A 17,982-nucleotide genomic window follows, 5' to 3' on the forward strand; every position below is an offset into this window, starting at 1 on the left:
TCAGAATATATTATCTACTGTAAAAATTCAATATCTACGAAGCACCACAGATTCTTACTAGCAGCTGGGGTACATGGACAGTCACAGAGAGATAAATCCACTCTGCAGCTTTCCTCAGGAAAGTGCACTAACATAGCAACAGAGAGAGAGCACCCTGCTACTGTTTACCACTGTCAGCATGTCTGCACTGCACAGCCCTCAAATCCAATAGACTCTGACTCAATTAAATACTCCACCATATTGAATGGGAGTTTATCAATTGATTTGAGCTGTGGTAATGTGATAATCGAGGGGAACTGGATAGCATATTAGCACTAGGCCCTGACAGCATTATCGCATTTGTTCCCTATTGGAGGTGGCTTAATCGAGCACCTCAATGAACATATCTTTATGTAGCCCTGGATTTAATTAAGATGGGCATTTTTCCCAAACACAAGGCAAACTGTATCACACTATGTGTTACAGCTGATGAAAGAAACTAAGTAACAAATGCCATGCTTAAGCCAGGATACGAATAGTGAGGATTTCACATAGCATACAAAGCCATGCTGAAGGATGCAAGGTGAAATGGGCTTGAAAAATCAAATTCAGTGCCTTTTTGCTCCAATTTCACAGTTGCCAAGTCAGACTAAGAAAAAGGGGACTATGGCACATGTCACAACAAAACACAGAAAGGAAACTTAAGCAACTAATGACCGGTGTCAGATATGACATACACAATGCCCACTCCTTTCATATCAAGTCAGCACTTAAATCAAACAAGAAAGTATGCAAACACGCAGTGCCTTTAATGTGAAGGGTTTCCATGCAGGGAAGGGCACGTGTGTAAAACAAAACAAAAATTAAAAAAAGAAAAGGGTCATCCTTAGCAGGAGGGGCAAAAATGGAGTCACAATGGATAGTAGAGCTTACCAGCAGTGGCAGGGTTGATGCAGTCAAAAAGGGTCCCTTTCCTTTAATTATTTACTTCCCTATCCGACATTGTCCTGCAAGAGGTAAAAATACATTCATTTGAGGGACCCTTTTCTGTAAACCAAGCAACCAGGAGCCCATCCACTCGAGCATCGTCAGCATTGAGGAGAGAGAGCGCAGCAAATCGATTGTCTGTGGCTGTCATTGTGTGTGTGTGTGTGTATATGTGTGTGTGAAAAACAGAAAATATACTACTTCCATATAGTGGGACTTCAATCAAAAAGACTATATAAATCCTTTGTACATTTTTATCCTTTGATAGTACAGTTGCACCCATATGGCATTAGCTTATGGCTAAAATATGGGACTCATGATTCAGTGTCTGTGGCGCTGTATCCCTGTCTGGTCAAATGTATGTGTGGAGGCTTGGCTGTGAAAGGCCAGAATGTTTCAAAGACAGGGATACCGACCAGCATACATGAAGAGGGGCTGCTGATTTGTTTAGTTAAGCCTGAGGTTCGAGATGCTGTCGATGATGCTCAGGTAGGCAGGTCCTTTGCAACATGTCTCCATCTCTATAACAACACCTTCTCACTGCTAATAAGCTCTAAGTTAACCATGGCTATCTCAATAGATATTAAAGTCAAACATGTTAAATATCATGCAGTAAGTACTCTGCGCTATAGCTACATTAGCCATTTAAATACTGAAAATGCACACAACATTGTTAGACTGTTACAACATTATTGAAATATCTCACATTTACCACTCCAGCCTTTTTATCCACTCTACAGATACAGTATATGCTGATAAGATCGATGGTAGAAAAGAAGTCTGTTTACGATATATCATTTGTAACCATTTGGATTTAATCTCAAGAACTGAGGAGGAGAGAGAGTCCAGCTTATGATCATTTGCATAAACATTGCTATTTAACTCCAGTTTTGCCTTCTTGTCCTACATAATCAAAATAAGTCAGCTCAATCCATACATAGTGGGCATAATGCACTTATCCCATCATTTATCAGATTTAGGCTTTCTGCCCCATTTCTCACCCCCCTCCATCCTTCCACCTCCATCACTCCACCTCAGTATGTTCTATCTTTCCTCCCCCAAACCCCACTCTTCACTTCTCCCCCCTTCCTCCATCTCTGCCTCCCTGTTGGCCAGTAATGTGGCTGGCAAACCAATTTGACAGTCTCATCTTCGCCCAAAAGATGGGGGAGGCCTCCAGAGATCCCATTTTTGACTGTGCAGAGGAGGCAGAGCGAGAGTGTGTCTGTCCCAACTGGCGTTAATCATCTTTAGGTTCATCTGATGGCCCTTGCCCTTGTTTTTGTGTTAGTGCCTATGTGTGTGTGTATGCAAGTGTATGTCATCTAAATGACTCATAATGTGTAAATGAGATGGAAGGCTGAGTGGTATTAAACTGACACCAGTGGTTCTTTGTCTTTCCTGTCGTATGGGGTGTGTTATGAGGTTTTGGATGTAGGTGGGAGGACAAGAGTTTTAGTAACATTTATCACTCTCTGTCACGGTTATACAGTATCCCCTTTGCACTGTTTCAATCTGTTCAATAACATAAGCTACAAACAGTGATTTGAGCATTTTCATCTAAATATGGATACACATCAAGTATGTATTAAATAACATAAAAAACATTTTATGCTTAAGTTCTGATTTAAATTTACTTGGAATTCTGTTGACAGTGTGCTTGTGTGGGTGTTAGTCATCTGAGAATAAAGTAATTCTCCTCAGAATGCCTCACGAGGAAACTATCCAAGATAAACCAAAGGGATGTAAAATTTAATCAGCAGATGTTTTCAACTGGGTTAAGTGACTTTTGCTAAGATATTCTTTCTATGAGCTGCGTGCCCTTTGTTTATAAGAGACAAACAGAGAGCTGACTGTGGAGCAGCAGAGCCGGGCCCACATGCCGTGAGGGGACCCAGGGAAAATGAAGGAGACAGAGGAGGGTAGGGGGTGGTGGCTATCCAACATAATTAACCTTCACTCTCTCTGTTTGCAATGGCTCATGCCAGGACTGCGCACTGCAGCACCATGGGAATGTGGTAGAGGGACGCTTAACTTAACTTTCTGTAGTGACATAGGAGGAGCAGGTTAAAAGGAAAAAGTAGGATAGCACTGAAAAAATAAGTAAGGCAAGTTTTGTCACCATTTTAAAAAATATGATTAACGAGGCTAATAATGGTGCTGATTGCTGGTGCGTGTGCCTTTGCAGCAGTTAATCACACAGCTCCTTCAACACTTCTGCAGACGCTGCTTCCCCTCTCAATAAATATGCAATAATTTACCTCCGTGTAGCAGGCAGCTAGGGGGCTGGGAGAAAACACCTTACTGGAAAACTACACACACACACACACACACACACTTATGTTGCTCTCTGTTTTACAGTCAAAATACACACATTACCTGCTTGCTCAAGGACATAATCATTTATCCTTTCCTGCACGTGTGTATCAGTATGTACAGTTTAAACATGTTTGTGTATATATGTGTGTGAGATCTGCTCCTTCATAGGGCAGTGATCTAAACCTAATAAAGGCTAGCAGTACGTTTTCAGCGGCAGCACATTTACAGTGTGTGCTGCTCTACAGTGTCACCGGTGTTTAGTTGTTTTTTTTTTGTAGGTCAAAAGACCTCTGCTCCATTTTTTCTTGGCTTGGATATAGGAGCTTTTGATGATGTCTGATGGTATGTTTATGTGCTTTTGGCTTTTCACTCAGTCAGTGGACTAATCAGATACTCAGAGGTACCTGGGCTTCCTCGTTGCTGGATGTCAATAGCTGTTTGGGAGGTACTGAGCAGAGGAAGCCAGGCAGGACTGCATATTATAATACTGCTTTAGCACATATTATTCAGCTGTAAAATTAACAACAGATATGCACTGGTTTACCTTCCTCTTGTTAAAATTTCATGTGGTTTTTATTCTTATGGTTCTCTTTATGGTTTTTAAAGAGAATTACCTTTGTTTAAGTGTATTTTTTGTCAGTCCTCTATATCTCAGGTGAGCCACTGGAAAGAGCTGATTCTTAGTTGTTACTGCCAACACTGTTGGCAAAAAGATTAAATTAGGAGAAAGACTGGAGTTTCACTTATCTATTTGCCAGTAATACAAATTCAAAATTTTGTGCAGATATTTTTGTGGGGGTGCTTGCATCTTTCTAATCTTATCAGATTTAATGAAAGCAAGCAAATTCTTTTCAGATTTTACTCCTGCCATTATGCGCAAACATACATTATGCCATTAGAGGATTATTCAGGGACAGATTTGATGAGACCCCGGCTTGTGTCTTAAAATCTCAGGGTTCCACTAGCCATGCAGTGCCCTTCTTTCTGTTGTTTTGTTCCCTGTTTGAACCAGCTGCAGAATAATATGTCCCACATGCTATCAGGAATTTATCCCTCACAGAAAAGTATGGAAACAATAGTGTGCTTAGGTCTCACCCACCCAGAGTTATACTGTACACCCCTGGTTTAAAGATACATTTTGTTCACAACAGCAATTGTCCCTCCTTCCTCCAAAGATATCTCTGCCTCCCATATGTTCTGCCGCTTTGTTTTTGAATGGCATTTTATGCTGGTGTTTCTCATCATGAAATCAAACTCTCTCTCTTTCTCTCTCTCTCACACACACACACACACACACACATTCAAGCTGACAGGTTTAGAGAGAATTTAAGAGTTCAGGCTGTGGTGTTTCTTTTTCTCTGTGCAGTGTACTCTAATCTTTGAACCGGTTGCGCCTGTCTAAAGCACACCTTGCTACCGAACTCCTTGCTGCAAATCTGTGAAAAGGCACCTTTCTCGCTCCAACCTTTTTCCTCTTCTTTTCTGACGAACCATCGTAGGATCATGACTGCAGATTCCAGTATGGAGACCAGAGAAGTTTGTAGAAATTTGTGATTCATCCACCTCAGCACTGATAAAGGTCTGAGCAATATCTACTGATTAATAGCAGTACACTCTGTGAGGTAGCTTCAAGAAGTTTTCTTTGCAGGTGTAACCCCCTACCTGCTATTGAAACCTTTTTAATCATGTTAAAATCCCATTAACTGTATCATGGCAGACTCTTCATTTTTTAAAATAAAATTAAAATAAGGCAGTTGTTTGCTTATATTATATACCTGGTTTACTGTGTAAGGAATTCAATAAATGGTAAATATATAATTAAATAATAAACAAATGCATGCTTTTATAAAACAATAAGATCTATAGAAGAACAAATCGTTTTGTATATAGCCCTTTGTGTGTGAGTGTGTATATGTGTAAATGCAAATGTTACACAACCGGCCGGTCATGCCTCAGGCATTCTCTATGCCTAAAGCCTTGTCAGAAGGAGGGAGCTAACAAACCCAGCGGTGGCAGTACACCACACTGAGGCAATGCACGCTATAATAACACTTCCTGTCATTTTGCTGCTTGTCGGCACAGCTGTGTCAGTGGAGCGGCAGGGATTCACCTTTACCAACTCCAACTTATTTACTCTCCAACATATATTCTAATAAAGTTTCAGGATAACCCACTCTTTTTTTTACATTCCACTAATGAACACACAGTGGTAGGAACACATACCGCTGGAAAACAAAAATAATAAAAGGCTTTGGGTGGAAAAGGAGCAGCAAGTTTTGGTGGAGAGAGATACTGTAGCTGTGGTGGAGGAAGAGATGGGGGAGTGCAGAGCCAGTGTGGGGGTGAGACAAAACATTGAGGAAAAGTGTAATGCTCCCTGTAGGAAGATTTGTTTGCCAATTTGAAGCATGCAGTAAGTGCAACTTGCCCTTTACTAAAATTAAAGTGTACTTAAGATGGATATTAAAAGATAGAAACCTTTTTCATCTCTATTCCTGCTAAAGAGCAGAGTAAGAATGAGTAACTATACAACAACTGAATTCTAGAGTGTGAGTGTGAGCGTGAGAGTTATTTGTTATACTTGAAGTGCTCTGTATTTTAAAGCCATGTGAGGGTATTCTACATTAGTGACCATGGTTGTTTACGTGACTAACTAAAGAATCCAATTTTATGTCACCAAACCAGAATTCACACACAAATGATATTTTGATATTTTTTTATTTTGTCTAATAACACTAATACTAATAATCATTATTATTAGCTATATATCTCTATACAGTAAAGGCTCATTAAGCATGACTGAATACTAGCCAATTTAACATTCTCATATCACTCCTATGAAGCAAAATAAATAAATAAACAAATGGATGGTTGTTTGTAATCCCTCAGGCAGCCTGTGCTAGCTCAGGGCACAAGTGATGCTATGTACCTCCAGCATGTGTTATGGCATCAACCTGCTGCCATTGCTGCTGCAGTAGATATATTTTGCAGAGTGAGTGTGTGGGACTGATATGTGCTAACAAGCCCAGGTTGCATGGCTAGCCTCACCTCTTAATGCGCTAATAAATGCAGTGGTTTGACAAACCGCTGTCTGTGTTAATATATGCGCCTTCACCTCCCTGTGACAAGGTGAGGTAGTGAGGGCAGGTAAACAACACACTCCAGCTGGAGGGTTGATGGGTAGGACATAGTGCTTGTATCAATGTGTGTGTATATGCCTCTCATCCTGACACCCTACTCTTATAAACTTTGACTTAAAAAGGAGCAGATGTGCCTGAATGATTTTTTTTAGTGTTTCATTAGCTAACAGATTGTAAGTGATAGCCTATCTAGATGCATGTCATGAAATACTGCAGATCCATCTTGTTTTATTAACAGCAAATTCTAAGTCATATTACTCATTAAAATGCTAATATCTATTGACCTAGTTTTAAAATGGCTTTTATAAAACTGCTGTATATTCTTGCAAAACCCAACAGTATATTTTGTAGGTTTTTGTTGTGCCTTTATTTAAACTGTAATTGATGATAAAGACTGAATTAAGCATTTCCAATGAACCTACCTGCGACTGTGACGATTACAGTGAAAGGAGAACATTATATTACCAAATTCTAACACTGACCTGTCTCGGCTCCGCCGGGAAGGGAAGGCAGCGTTGCAGCCAGCCACCGTGCACACATGCATCTCTTTGAGGTGCACATTCTTGTAGTGCAGTTTCATGCTGTAGGAGCTCTTGAAGCTCTTCTTACACACATAGCAGATCTTGGGGTCAGGACTTGAGCAAGTGTCTCCCTCTGGTGATTGAGACAAAGGGAATTTGGGTGGGCTGGCACCATAGCCCATTGAAGAGATGAAACTCTCATGTAGAGCAGCCATGCTTGCAGCAGCAGCAGCGGCCGCTGCCATGCCTCCATTGTAAAGGCCCTACTGGCCCATGCAGAACATGTCATAAGTAGGATCATTGAGTTCTTCCTTGATCTTGATAGAGGGCTGATGAGGGGAGGGAGTGGAGTGGCCTTTACCTTCCATTTCTTTTCGCAAATGGGCCTCCTCACCACCCTCATCATCCCGTTCCTTGTCCAGACCCCTTCCACCCCTGCTGTGTTTTTGCTGTTCCTCCACATCCATCAGATCATCACGGTAGAATATCTTGGAGTCAGAGGTTTCAGACTCATTCTCAAAGTCTCTCTCATGGTCCTGGTCCTCTGAGGTGAAGCTGTCCATGCAACGTAGCTCGCCAGAGCTTCGAAGATCATTTCCACCCCTGCAGTCACCGCCATTTCCTTCCTGGCATTCATCTTCACTCTGCCTCACCATACCTCTCAGAACTAAGCCAGGGCTCATCTCATCCTGGGAAGGGGATTGCTGTCCGCTACCACTACTGTGGTTCCCAGTACCATTACCACAGTTGTTGTTGCTGTTACAATTTCCATTAATTTTGATATTGTTGTGAAGCAGGGATGACTGGTGATGGTGGTGATTATGGTGGATATTATCATTGTCATCCTCATCTTTGTCTTCATAGTCATCCGCCACATCAATCACTTCTTTCTCAATCTTCACTGGCATGCTGGATTTACGAGGCTTCTTTTTGGGCATAGGGTCACTGCTCCCAATGGTACAGTCCTGACTGACACTAGGTGTAGGTAGGCGATGGGACATGGGCCCTGACTCTGACACATGAACATTATTGTGTGAAGCCACGGCTGCAGCCAGGATCTGCTGTTGTTGGTCCATCAGGGTGGTACTGTTGGTGGTAGTGGGCAGAATGGGGCTGGTGGGCAGTGACACTGGTGGACTGACAAGGTCTGCAGGAGACAGGAGTGTACGGTAGAATGGGGGTACTGGCTGTACTGGCTGCACAGACTTCAGGGAGGGGAACACCAGTGAACTTTGCAGAGGAGACTGAAGCATAGGGTCCACCGGTGGAGTTGTGAAGCCCAGTGGTGGCCTTCCTGGACTGGTGAGTGTGAAGCCACCATTCTTGGTGCTTGAAATGACAGGCGTGCCAGTAGTTGAATTGGCACGAATGAGGTCCTTGTCACGGTTATTGCGAAGCATGGGCATATGCAACCGTGGATTAGGATTGGCACTGTGACGGTTGCGACTGCGTAGTGAGCTGAAGACCATATTGCAGCCCTCAATGGTGCAACGGTGCTTAATTTTCAAGTGTACAGCATTATAATGTATTTTAAGTGTGCCTTTGTCATAAAAGGTTTTGCCACAAGAATTGCAGCACACACGACCCTTTCGTGAGGTGGCTCCCATGCGGCGCATCCGATGCATTTTGGAGGAAAAGGACGGATGCGAGATGGTTTTAGACTGCTCGTCCTTTACAAAGTGGTGGTGAACTGGATGTTCATTCAAGCTGTTTGGCTGCTGAGGTTGATTTGGGGACTGCTTTTGGCCCTGCTGCTGCTGCTGGAGCTGTGTCTGCTGTTGCTGTTGTTGTTGAGCCTGCTGAGTGGAAGGGGTTGGTGAAATAGGTGACTCCCTGTTGCTGGGCTCTGTTTTGGGTTCAATGTTGTTGTTAATGGTCCCCAGTGTTCCACGGTTAGGGCTTTGACCTGTTCGGAAGGGTGAGAGGGAAACGTCTGACTCACTGGTTTCTACCTGGTCACCTTGGCTTGGCAGGTTGGGCTCCCGTAGTCGGAGAGCCGACTGCTCCATAGGCAGGCCATTGGGGGGCAAGCCAAGCATGGGGGCAGAGACTGGGTTGATGTACTGGAAAGGCAGGAGAAAAGCTAAGCTGTTGGGGATATTCTCAAAATGATGAATGCTTGATGGACTACTGTTTTCCATATGTGTCAGGAGTCCTGGGCTGCGGGTCCTGTTGTTGCTTTCAATGAATGTCCTAATCCCGGAGTCTGTCTTGGAGGAGGGAACTGTAACTGCCTGACCTTCCTTCTCCTGAATGGCCATGAGCTCCACAATAGACTTGGTCTCACCAAAGCGCAGGAACTGCTGCAGGGTGATTATCTCCTCTTCTCGGGACATGATGGTCCAGCGGTCCAGCACCTTGCCTGCAGCATCCTAGATGGCCCAGAAGAGATAAGACAGAGACAAAAATACAAACCATTATTGATTGTGCATAATCAGTGTGGTCAAAGGAGAAGACAGAACAGGGGTTAGTTTGTAAGGGCAAGCTTTACTGCTCATGAAATTCAGAGCCCCCTGGAGCAATAAGTAACTAACAGAGCTTTGTCAAAAAACTCCCCCTGCAACTGTCCCTCTTTCCCATCCAGTTTCACTCATTCATATTTTCTGTTAGTCACCCCTGTGAATGTGACCATTAATCACACTGTGATGAGTAATAAAGAGTTTAATTGAGTGTCAAGTAAACAGATCAAAAGCACGAAGGTGGGGCTGTTCTCTGTTCTGTTCTCTGCAACCTTCATTAATGTAGGGATGTTAAGTTGTGAGTAATAAAAACTGTTTTGTAAAAGATGTAAACTCTTGCTGGGACTTACTCTGTACACAAACTGTACCTAGGGCTGTTTGCAAACATGCCACCCAAAGAGAAAAATTGCAGAAATAATAGAATAATTAATGCAAGGCACTAATTGCACCTTGGTTGACAGGCAGTTTTCTGTGTGTTCTCTGTTTTGAAGGCAGTGAAATGCCTAAGGGAGGATGGGACTGCTACACTATACATTAGGGAATGGTGTTGGACATTCAAAGAGGAGAGACTTGTGTTCCTTTAATGGAGCAGACTGTATATTTATTATTGAGGTCCAAAGGATGTATAATCTGCGGTCTTAAATAATAATCATCAATGTCAGGGAAGGTTTAAAAGTTGCCTATTTCACCTTGAATAAATATTAATGGGGAAATACTGTCCACAGAAAACTTGCTTTACTTAGACTGCCTGAAAATTTGCACATTGTCAAACATCAAGAGCTAGCAAGGGATCCAGGAGAAGATCTTTTTCTGTATTATACAGTAGCACGACGACAGAGCTCTTCACAAAATGATACAGTAACTACTGCCACTGCTGCTGTTATATAAGATGGCATGGGTATTTGTGTGAACAAGATAGAAATTGACGAGGGAAACAGAGAAATAGTGTAAATACTACAGTTCACACAGGTTCCTGGGGGACAAGGCACAAATGACATCAAGGGAGTAGTGCAAGCGATGACAATTAGTCACAGAGAAATGGTAACATTTCGTATGTGCTCCTAGCTTCTGGCATCTATAAAAGATAAATGGCAACTCTGGTGAGTAAAAAGCTGTAAAAACCAACATCACAAAGCACAAAGGGCCTGTAAGGAGAAAACAGAAGATAAATGTTTAAAGAGAGACAGCGAAAGAGAGACAGTATAGGAGAGACACAGAGGAAGAAGAGCAGAAAAACTGAGAAAATAAAAGTGAGTGGTTTCATATCATGCCCTCAGATATACTGGAGAAACAGATTCTTCTGAGACGAAACATCAATAGTCACTGGGGTATTTGTTGTTAAATATACATTAAAAAACATTTTACACTTTCATTCTGTGTGCACTCTGGAGTTTTTGCCTGAAGGTAGGACTTAAAATTCTAGCTTGTGCACTATTATTTCATACTGCATGACCATCTGGGCATTAGAACTTCCATTTGCTTTAATTGAAACAAAAAAATGAAAGCAAATTAGAAAGTGAATCTTTAAATAGTTCCACAACCAGATCATTTTTTAAAGAAATTATAGTTCTAAGAAGTGAGGCAGTCTTTTAATATTTTCTCATCACAGAAAAGATTATTTGTGAGTGTTATAGATCAAAAGACACCAAGGTACCCTAAAATTACAACTCAGATTTGGAGGAGGATAAAATCTGAATGCAGTTTAATTTGAATTTAATTTAATAGTGTCTCTTTTTCATAAGCAATAAAAAGCAATAGCGAGTGCTTGCGTTTTCAGGATCATATAGGCCATTTTTAATTCAGTTTAAGCCATTTAAGACATCTTAAATTTCCTAACTTCCCCATCAAATTAAGGTAATATTTATGGAAGTTCCATTAATAAATACTCAGGAATATTTTTGGACTGTAAGTAATAACACTAAATTAAACTACAAAAGCTTTGCATTTTTAACCAAAATCATAAAGAAGGCTTGTTCAGCAAAGCCCTTCATCCCAATGTGTCTCAATCACTGACTGAATCAAACCGGGATTAGACATTTGTTTTATCCAGTACTAGTCCTACCCTGTGGCTCCACTTCCCCACTCATGAAGTTAAACAAAAGCCAAAACACAATGTTACAGGCCAAACTCTAACCCACTGTGTGGAAGGGCCAGCCAGCTGTTTGAACAGGTCAGCAATTTTACCTATGCACTGGGCCTTGTGAGGAGGCTAGAGGATGCTAGAAGACGTTATGTGGGCGCTCCTCATTTACTGGTCATTTGAGTTTGTAGGGCAGTCAAATACTGGAGCTGAGGTCTGGCTTGGTGCAGAGAGTTCACACAAATTCAAAAAGGGATCAAGTCATTTGAGAGGAAGGAAAGGGAGAAACCTAATTAATGTTCAGTTTGTGTGGAAACTACAGGATTAACTGGTTGTTATTCTGAGAAGCCTTTCAATACATAGCTGTTTGTTAAAATCATTGCAATACCTCTTTCAACACTGTTTTATAATACATTGTTTTATGTTTAAAACCTTAGACTCCAAACATGTTTAATGCAGATAACCCTATTACAACTTAATAAACAATTAAAGTGAGAAAAATGTGCAAGTATTGTATGATAGTAGATGTCAAGAGGATGGGTCTGCACACAGCCGCAGACTCCTGGTGTCCTTACTACAGTAAGCTTCACGACTCCACTCCTCTGCATTATCCTTGTGATGCTGTGAGAAAAACAAATATGCCATTAGAAGCACTTTTACAAGTAGGCACTCATCTTTCAATTAGCTTAATGTGGCCCTCTTTCCCCTATATTTTCCAGGCGTGCCCCACCTCTTCTTGTACACTCCCTTTAGTAAAATCTCATTAATCCACCCCTCCCCCATCTCGCCCAGTGCTATGACATATTAGTCTGTCATTATGCATCCCAGAATCTTTTAAACAATACAGCTAAACCTCTGTTTGCCAGGTTAATGACTATTAGCCAATAATTACAGCAGAGAGACGATGGGGTACCCACTTTATCTGGTGGACAGCCCGCTGCTGATAGTTTATTTTGTCTGCATGCCTCCCTGTCTCTCAGAATTAATCTAGCAATGGCTGTATTTATTCATCTCAGCACCGCTGCAGTGCATTCTTAATTCATGGCTCTCTCTAATACTGTGGTGCTACATGTTGTGTAGTGGGTGTGTAGTGGGGTATCCACCTTGCAAATTGCTGACAATGAGGACGAGCAAATGATGGCCTTGTCATGGGCCAGGGCACCACTGTCAGTTAAAACAAATCAGGCAATTATGCAATTAGCAGGTTATGTGCTGGGCTGTATTAAGAGCTGGGGTGTGCAGCACTATTAGGTTGTGTGGTTTGCATTAGGGATTAACAGCTTAACATGTATATGCTTTGCACTAATCACCTATCATACTCACTGACTGAGACAATTTGGCAAGCAATGATAACAATACCATGCTAGGTGCACAGCAAAATAAAGAAGATATTACTTATAGATTAAAACATAGCAGTGACCTGTGCCTGTATGCAGCAGATCAAATGGGAGCTCTCCAACCCTCAATGGGCTTTTGACACATAACTTCTCCAATGTTAACTTCATATTAACATTAACTGGCATGTTGTATTATGTACAGCCTGTGAAGCATGAGAGCTACATTGGTTCCATATTAATACACGGGCAGCATAACCAATCATAAGACAGTACTACATGCAGTAGGGAGGATCCGTTCTCACAAAGTGAACCATGGGAACCACATTGATTCACCAATCACCTTGCGGTGAATGCGATCCTCACCTAGCCTCAAGGGAATCCCCATTGATCCCCAGTCCTTCCTTCAGATCCAGTTCCTTAAAAAACTGCTCTATCCCTGAGTTTGCTGCTTCAAGGGAGGTTAAGCAGAAGTTCCTTGTGATCTGAGAAGGTCTTGAACCTTGGTGTTTCCTTTTCCATATTCTGTTTCTCTCTCCACCCTATTGTGTGTTGTATGAATAATGCAGAAGATCTAGTGGCCAGAGGTGCCATGGGGGATGGGTTCACACAAAGCCCACTGCCTGGAGCCATGACATCAGAGGGCAAGAGCTCCCAAGGTACAGGCTGCTCCCCCATTGGCTCCCCAGTGGCAGGTCAGAGGTCATGTGTGAACAACCAGCTCCACTTCTTCTCCTGTGATGGACCACAGGGAAATCAGTAGCTACATTCAGATGTGGGTGGAGGACATTTGTAAGAATCAAAGAGGTTGAAATTTGCATTCTGTGATCATGGTAAATTCTTCCTTTATGCTTTGAACAACAGAAGAATCTGTTACCTTGGATGTGACATTGTATATCCAACATTTGATATTTAGTAACCTGTGGAGGCATTAACTTGTATCTTACTAGCAAGATGGCAACATAGACGTATAATTACCTAGTCAACAGTAAAGTCATGTCACCCTGTGGACAGACAGCAGTATCCCTGTGGACCAGTCAGTAACCATAATGTCACCTTTGCTTATTAGAGACGGGCATTTCACCAAAGAAACCCCTCACTTAGTAAACTATAACTTTTGAATGATGTACAGGAAAAAACAGAAATCTGTGGTAGCTTATAGTATTGCGTGACTTAGAGCTGTCTTCCAATACATCAGATTAAAAAGTAGAAGCCAAAAAATATATATATTTTTAGTCAGACACTTTCCCACACTATCTTTCTGGGAAAGTATATAGCATATTGGTGTACTTGTACTGAATGTCAATAGACAGGCCTGATGTCTCCCTGAAAGTGGTCTAGGTTTAATAAATAACTAACTGCAGATACATTTTTAGCTTTTGCTTTGTTGCACACACCAAAATCTTTAGTAAATACAACAAATATAATATCTATCACATTAAAGTGTCTCTAATTTGAGCATCAAATGGAGGAAAGTCTTCTTGAAGACTCACAAAAACAAGACAAATCCTGCCAAAGAGACAATGCCAAATTCTGTTTTCCATATGAGGCCAACCCCTTTAAAAGACAGCTGACATGGAACAGGTGATTCAGTAAATCCCAGGACTCAGCACCAGTTAATATTCCTGATTAAAACTTGAAACTGATTTATTCAAGCTGGATTCCTGTTTTATAATTTAATTAACAGCCAAAGGTTGGTCAATATTATACCCATCACTGCCAGAGAGGACTGCTTGCTGGGCTCTGGTGTGAACAAATGTGAAGAGGCCACAGGTCTTATTTTGCCGGAGCAGACATGCTGATCAACCAACAGGCCACAAGATACCCTGACTTCACCTCTCAACCTGATTTAACTTAAGGCTTTGGTTAAAAATTCATGACTGTGTGTTAGTTGTTGCTAAGGGCACACTAATCGACTGAAGTGAGATTTATGGTGTAGCTGCAGACTGCAAGGGTCGGGCCTGGGGGTTATTACAGAGGACTTTACCACAGATGGGTGAGTCACAATCTGGCACATCTTAGGTTCCAGGTGGCTTTTAGTAAATAGTTTCCATTCCTTTTCCCAGTGACTTCTCTTTTTTCATTATCTGTTTCTGAACACAAACCTGTCATTTTTTTAAACAGGTCTTCTAACATCTGATTCAGCCAACCCCCCCGACCTCCTCTACCACCTTTTTTTGTTGTAAATCTGTCCCTCAGCATCTTCAAAAAGTGGAAAGGACAGTCCTTTGGCCACAGCCCAGTAGAGGTGCAGATGGACGGCACATGGAAGCCATTTCAGGCCCCGGTGCACTGCAGAGCAAAGTCGACTGTTCTCAGAGTTCAGAACCTCCGAGCAGCCGCCTCACAGCACTTACATGTGCAGCGTCTGGGTCTGGCCTGATGTATTGATCCCCTGTCTCTTTTCACAAAGCATACACAATAATGTTGGCTTGCCTCACCCAACTGTGCTAAAGAACCATAGCTGTGGCCAGTGCATGAAAACTCAGTGAACCTATCACTGAGCTAGAGGGGATGCCTCAGAGAAGAGGGGTGGAGTGATAGAAACAGTGAGGGTACGGCTGGTGGTTCACATTAATTGAGGATGATACGTGTGATCTTCTGGGTTTGGATGCAGCAGCCAGGTCTGTTGTGGGCCTGGGAGACAGATGTGGGGGCCGCTGTGCTCCCTCCAGGGCCAATGGAGAGCAGCGAGGCGGCTGAGAAATGGTCTGTCTGTCCAGTATTTTTGTGTTGGTATAGTTCAGGGGGGCTGAAAACCCACTTTTCCCTCCCTCTTATATCACAGCTCCTTTGTCTTGATTACTATTTTGGCAAGAGGCCGGTGCAGAGAAGGTGCATCAGCATATGCTCACAATTTGCTTTTTGGCCACATAGTGTACTGTGACTTGATGTATTAGTCACTTCTGTTTCTCTTTTGTGTAATACCCTCCCTTTATCACATTATAAATCTGGGCGAGTAATGGGTAAATAACTGTGCTTAAACTAATTGAAGCTTATAACCTGATAAAAGTATAAATACTATTTATTTATCGCTAATTAAAACTTTCCATGAGAACTTCAGCTCCTATAACATTTTTTGACAAGCTGTTTCTGACTACACTGTGAAGAAAGTTTTAAATAGTTGCAACCCCAGTTGCAAAACGTACTTCGTTTTTCCTGAATTTTCCTCTGCTCTGTCTGCAATGTAGCACTGATCTCCACACAGTCAAAATAATCTGCACATCACTTTCATGTTACTTTGTAAAAGGAAATAGATGTGGATGGATAATGGATTGTACTGTAGGTACACCTCCCAAGTCGTTTTGTTTTGGTCTAGCTGGAAACAGATTGAGGTGTCTGTAACACACAGACACACTGCAGTAGAGCTTTTCAGCCTTCTCCTGTGCTTTTACTATGCAGGAGGAAAGAGAATAAGCTAATGGACTCTTTACTTAATGTGATCAGAGCCATTATTGACATGCTGCCAGGAAGATGCAAGACCATTAACTCGAGCCTCTCTTTCTGGTACCTTCCCTCCACCTCACTGCTTTCCCCAGCAGTATTTCACTGCCGGCCTGACTCACATACAGAGGAAGGGCCACTAGGGGATCCGGGTGCCCCACAGGAGCCTGTGTCCATCATGTTAACTAGGAATCTCTGATACAGACTGTTGGGTGAATTGGCTTCACTGTGTTGCTTAGTAAATATAAATCAGTCATTATGGTAGTGTATAATGTTAGCTTTTGTCGTCATAACTCACAGGAGGAATCGATATCAGTGAGTGCTGGACAAGTGCTCAAATTTTTATGCAGTCAGTCCTGAAGGTTTAGTCAGCTTGGCAGCCGATCATGCCAGTTCAACATCTTGAGATTTAAATCAACCTTTATTACTGTATTACACGCTGTTGATTAGGTTTTCAGTTTCTTGTTACTTTGAACTGTCTACTTAAGCATAAGTCACTAAGAGAACAGTTTATTTAAAAAAGCTGGGAACCTCCTCCAGGAAATATATTATTTTGAAAATGTGTAACTGAAAACTTTTGGTGAGCTTTGTGTAGTACTGACATTTCTTGATATCTCTAAAATATATATATATTTTTTTTCTTTGAGAGAAAACTAATTTCTATTTTAAAATGTCCAAAAATTAAATATTCTGCTTTCCATTGAGTTTTTCCCCTTTTAAAATACATTTTTCTGACTCAAATAAACAAATAAATACATTTTCACATTAGACAAGATAGCACCCACTTATTACTTTAGTAAGGACCTAGAGGGGAGAAAAATTATTTTTGCCACAGTTAAGGCTGAAAAAGGGAAGGAAGAAGAAGAAACACCAGTAACAATACCGTAAATGATGCCTACAGCTGGAAGATGTGAGTGTGCCTTCAATTTTGTGAAGAATATCATTGTTTTATCAAAGTGAATAGTGCACTGAGTAGGTAAAATGGTCCCAACTGTCAAACAGTGCAGTTCCCCTGTTTCTAAATTGCCTCACTGGAATTTTTGCCTGGCACCTACGTTGGCTTATTCATCTTGGAGGTGGAAGGTACCAGTGTGGCTACAGGGTAATTTCAACCTATGCGCCAGAACACATCTATCCCTGTGGCCCAGAGGCTCACATTGCCAGCAGCCCAGAGGATGTTCATGTTTATGTATGCATTCATGTGTATGTGTGCGTGATTGTGTATGTGTGTGTCTGTGATCATGTGGGTACAACAGGAAGTGGTGGTCATGTCTCTTGGGGCATGGTTCCAGGTCCCTGGGCCTGACTGCTGTCAGTTCCAGGGTGGTGATTACTTACTGCAAAAATAAACACCGTTACCATCTGGTGCTGCCTCTTTGTACTGTAACATATATACCAAGAAAAGCTATAGACCATCAAAACATACAGAATGGAAAATGGTAACAGAGAAAATCAGATCTGGTCTGTAAAATGAGCATATTCTACATAAGAGCTCAGATGAATACCTTTTATTTTGGATGCTTACAATAAAATCAAACAGTAAATAAAACCACTTCTGGTCTGTATGAGGGGGCAGATCATGAAGAACAAAAGGTTTACCAGGATGTACAGTGAGGAAGATAGAATGATGGGGTCATTCAACAACACTGAAGCCTTGCAGACCCAGCAGATGTTTGATCCATCCATGGCACATCTGGCCCGCAACACACTCAATCCATT

The 17,982-nt window shown here is 41.8% G+C and overlaps 1 protein-coding gene and 1 long non-coding RNA gene across 2 annotated transcripts in view; one reads left to right on the top strand and one right to left on the bottom strand.

Annotated features, from left to right (window-relative positions):
• LOC109955513 (uncharacterized) overlaps positions 1-17,982 on the top strand; it is a 142,031-nt gene that overhangs the window by 85,205 nt on the left and 38,844 nt on the right. The gene's annotated exons all lie outside the window — the stretch shown is intronic.
• Positions 1-17,982, bottom strand: part of bnc2 (basonuclin zinc finger protein 2) — a 166,577-nt gene that overhangs the window by 6,863 nt on the left and 141,732 nt on the right. The window contains 1 exon segment of the mRNA XM_020591748.1: positions 6,908-9,318. Coding sequence (XP_020447404.1) covers positions 6,908-9,318 — 2,411 coding nt within the window.

The sequence above is a fragment of the Monopterus albus genome, unplaced genomic scaffold (assembly GCF_001952655.1).
Source record: "Monopterus albus unplaced genomic scaffold, M_albus_1.0 scaffold15.1, whole genome shotgun sequence".
Taxonomy (NCBI): Eukaryota; Metazoa; Chordata; class Actinopteri; order Synbranchiformes; family Synbranchidae; genus Monopterus; species Monopterus albus.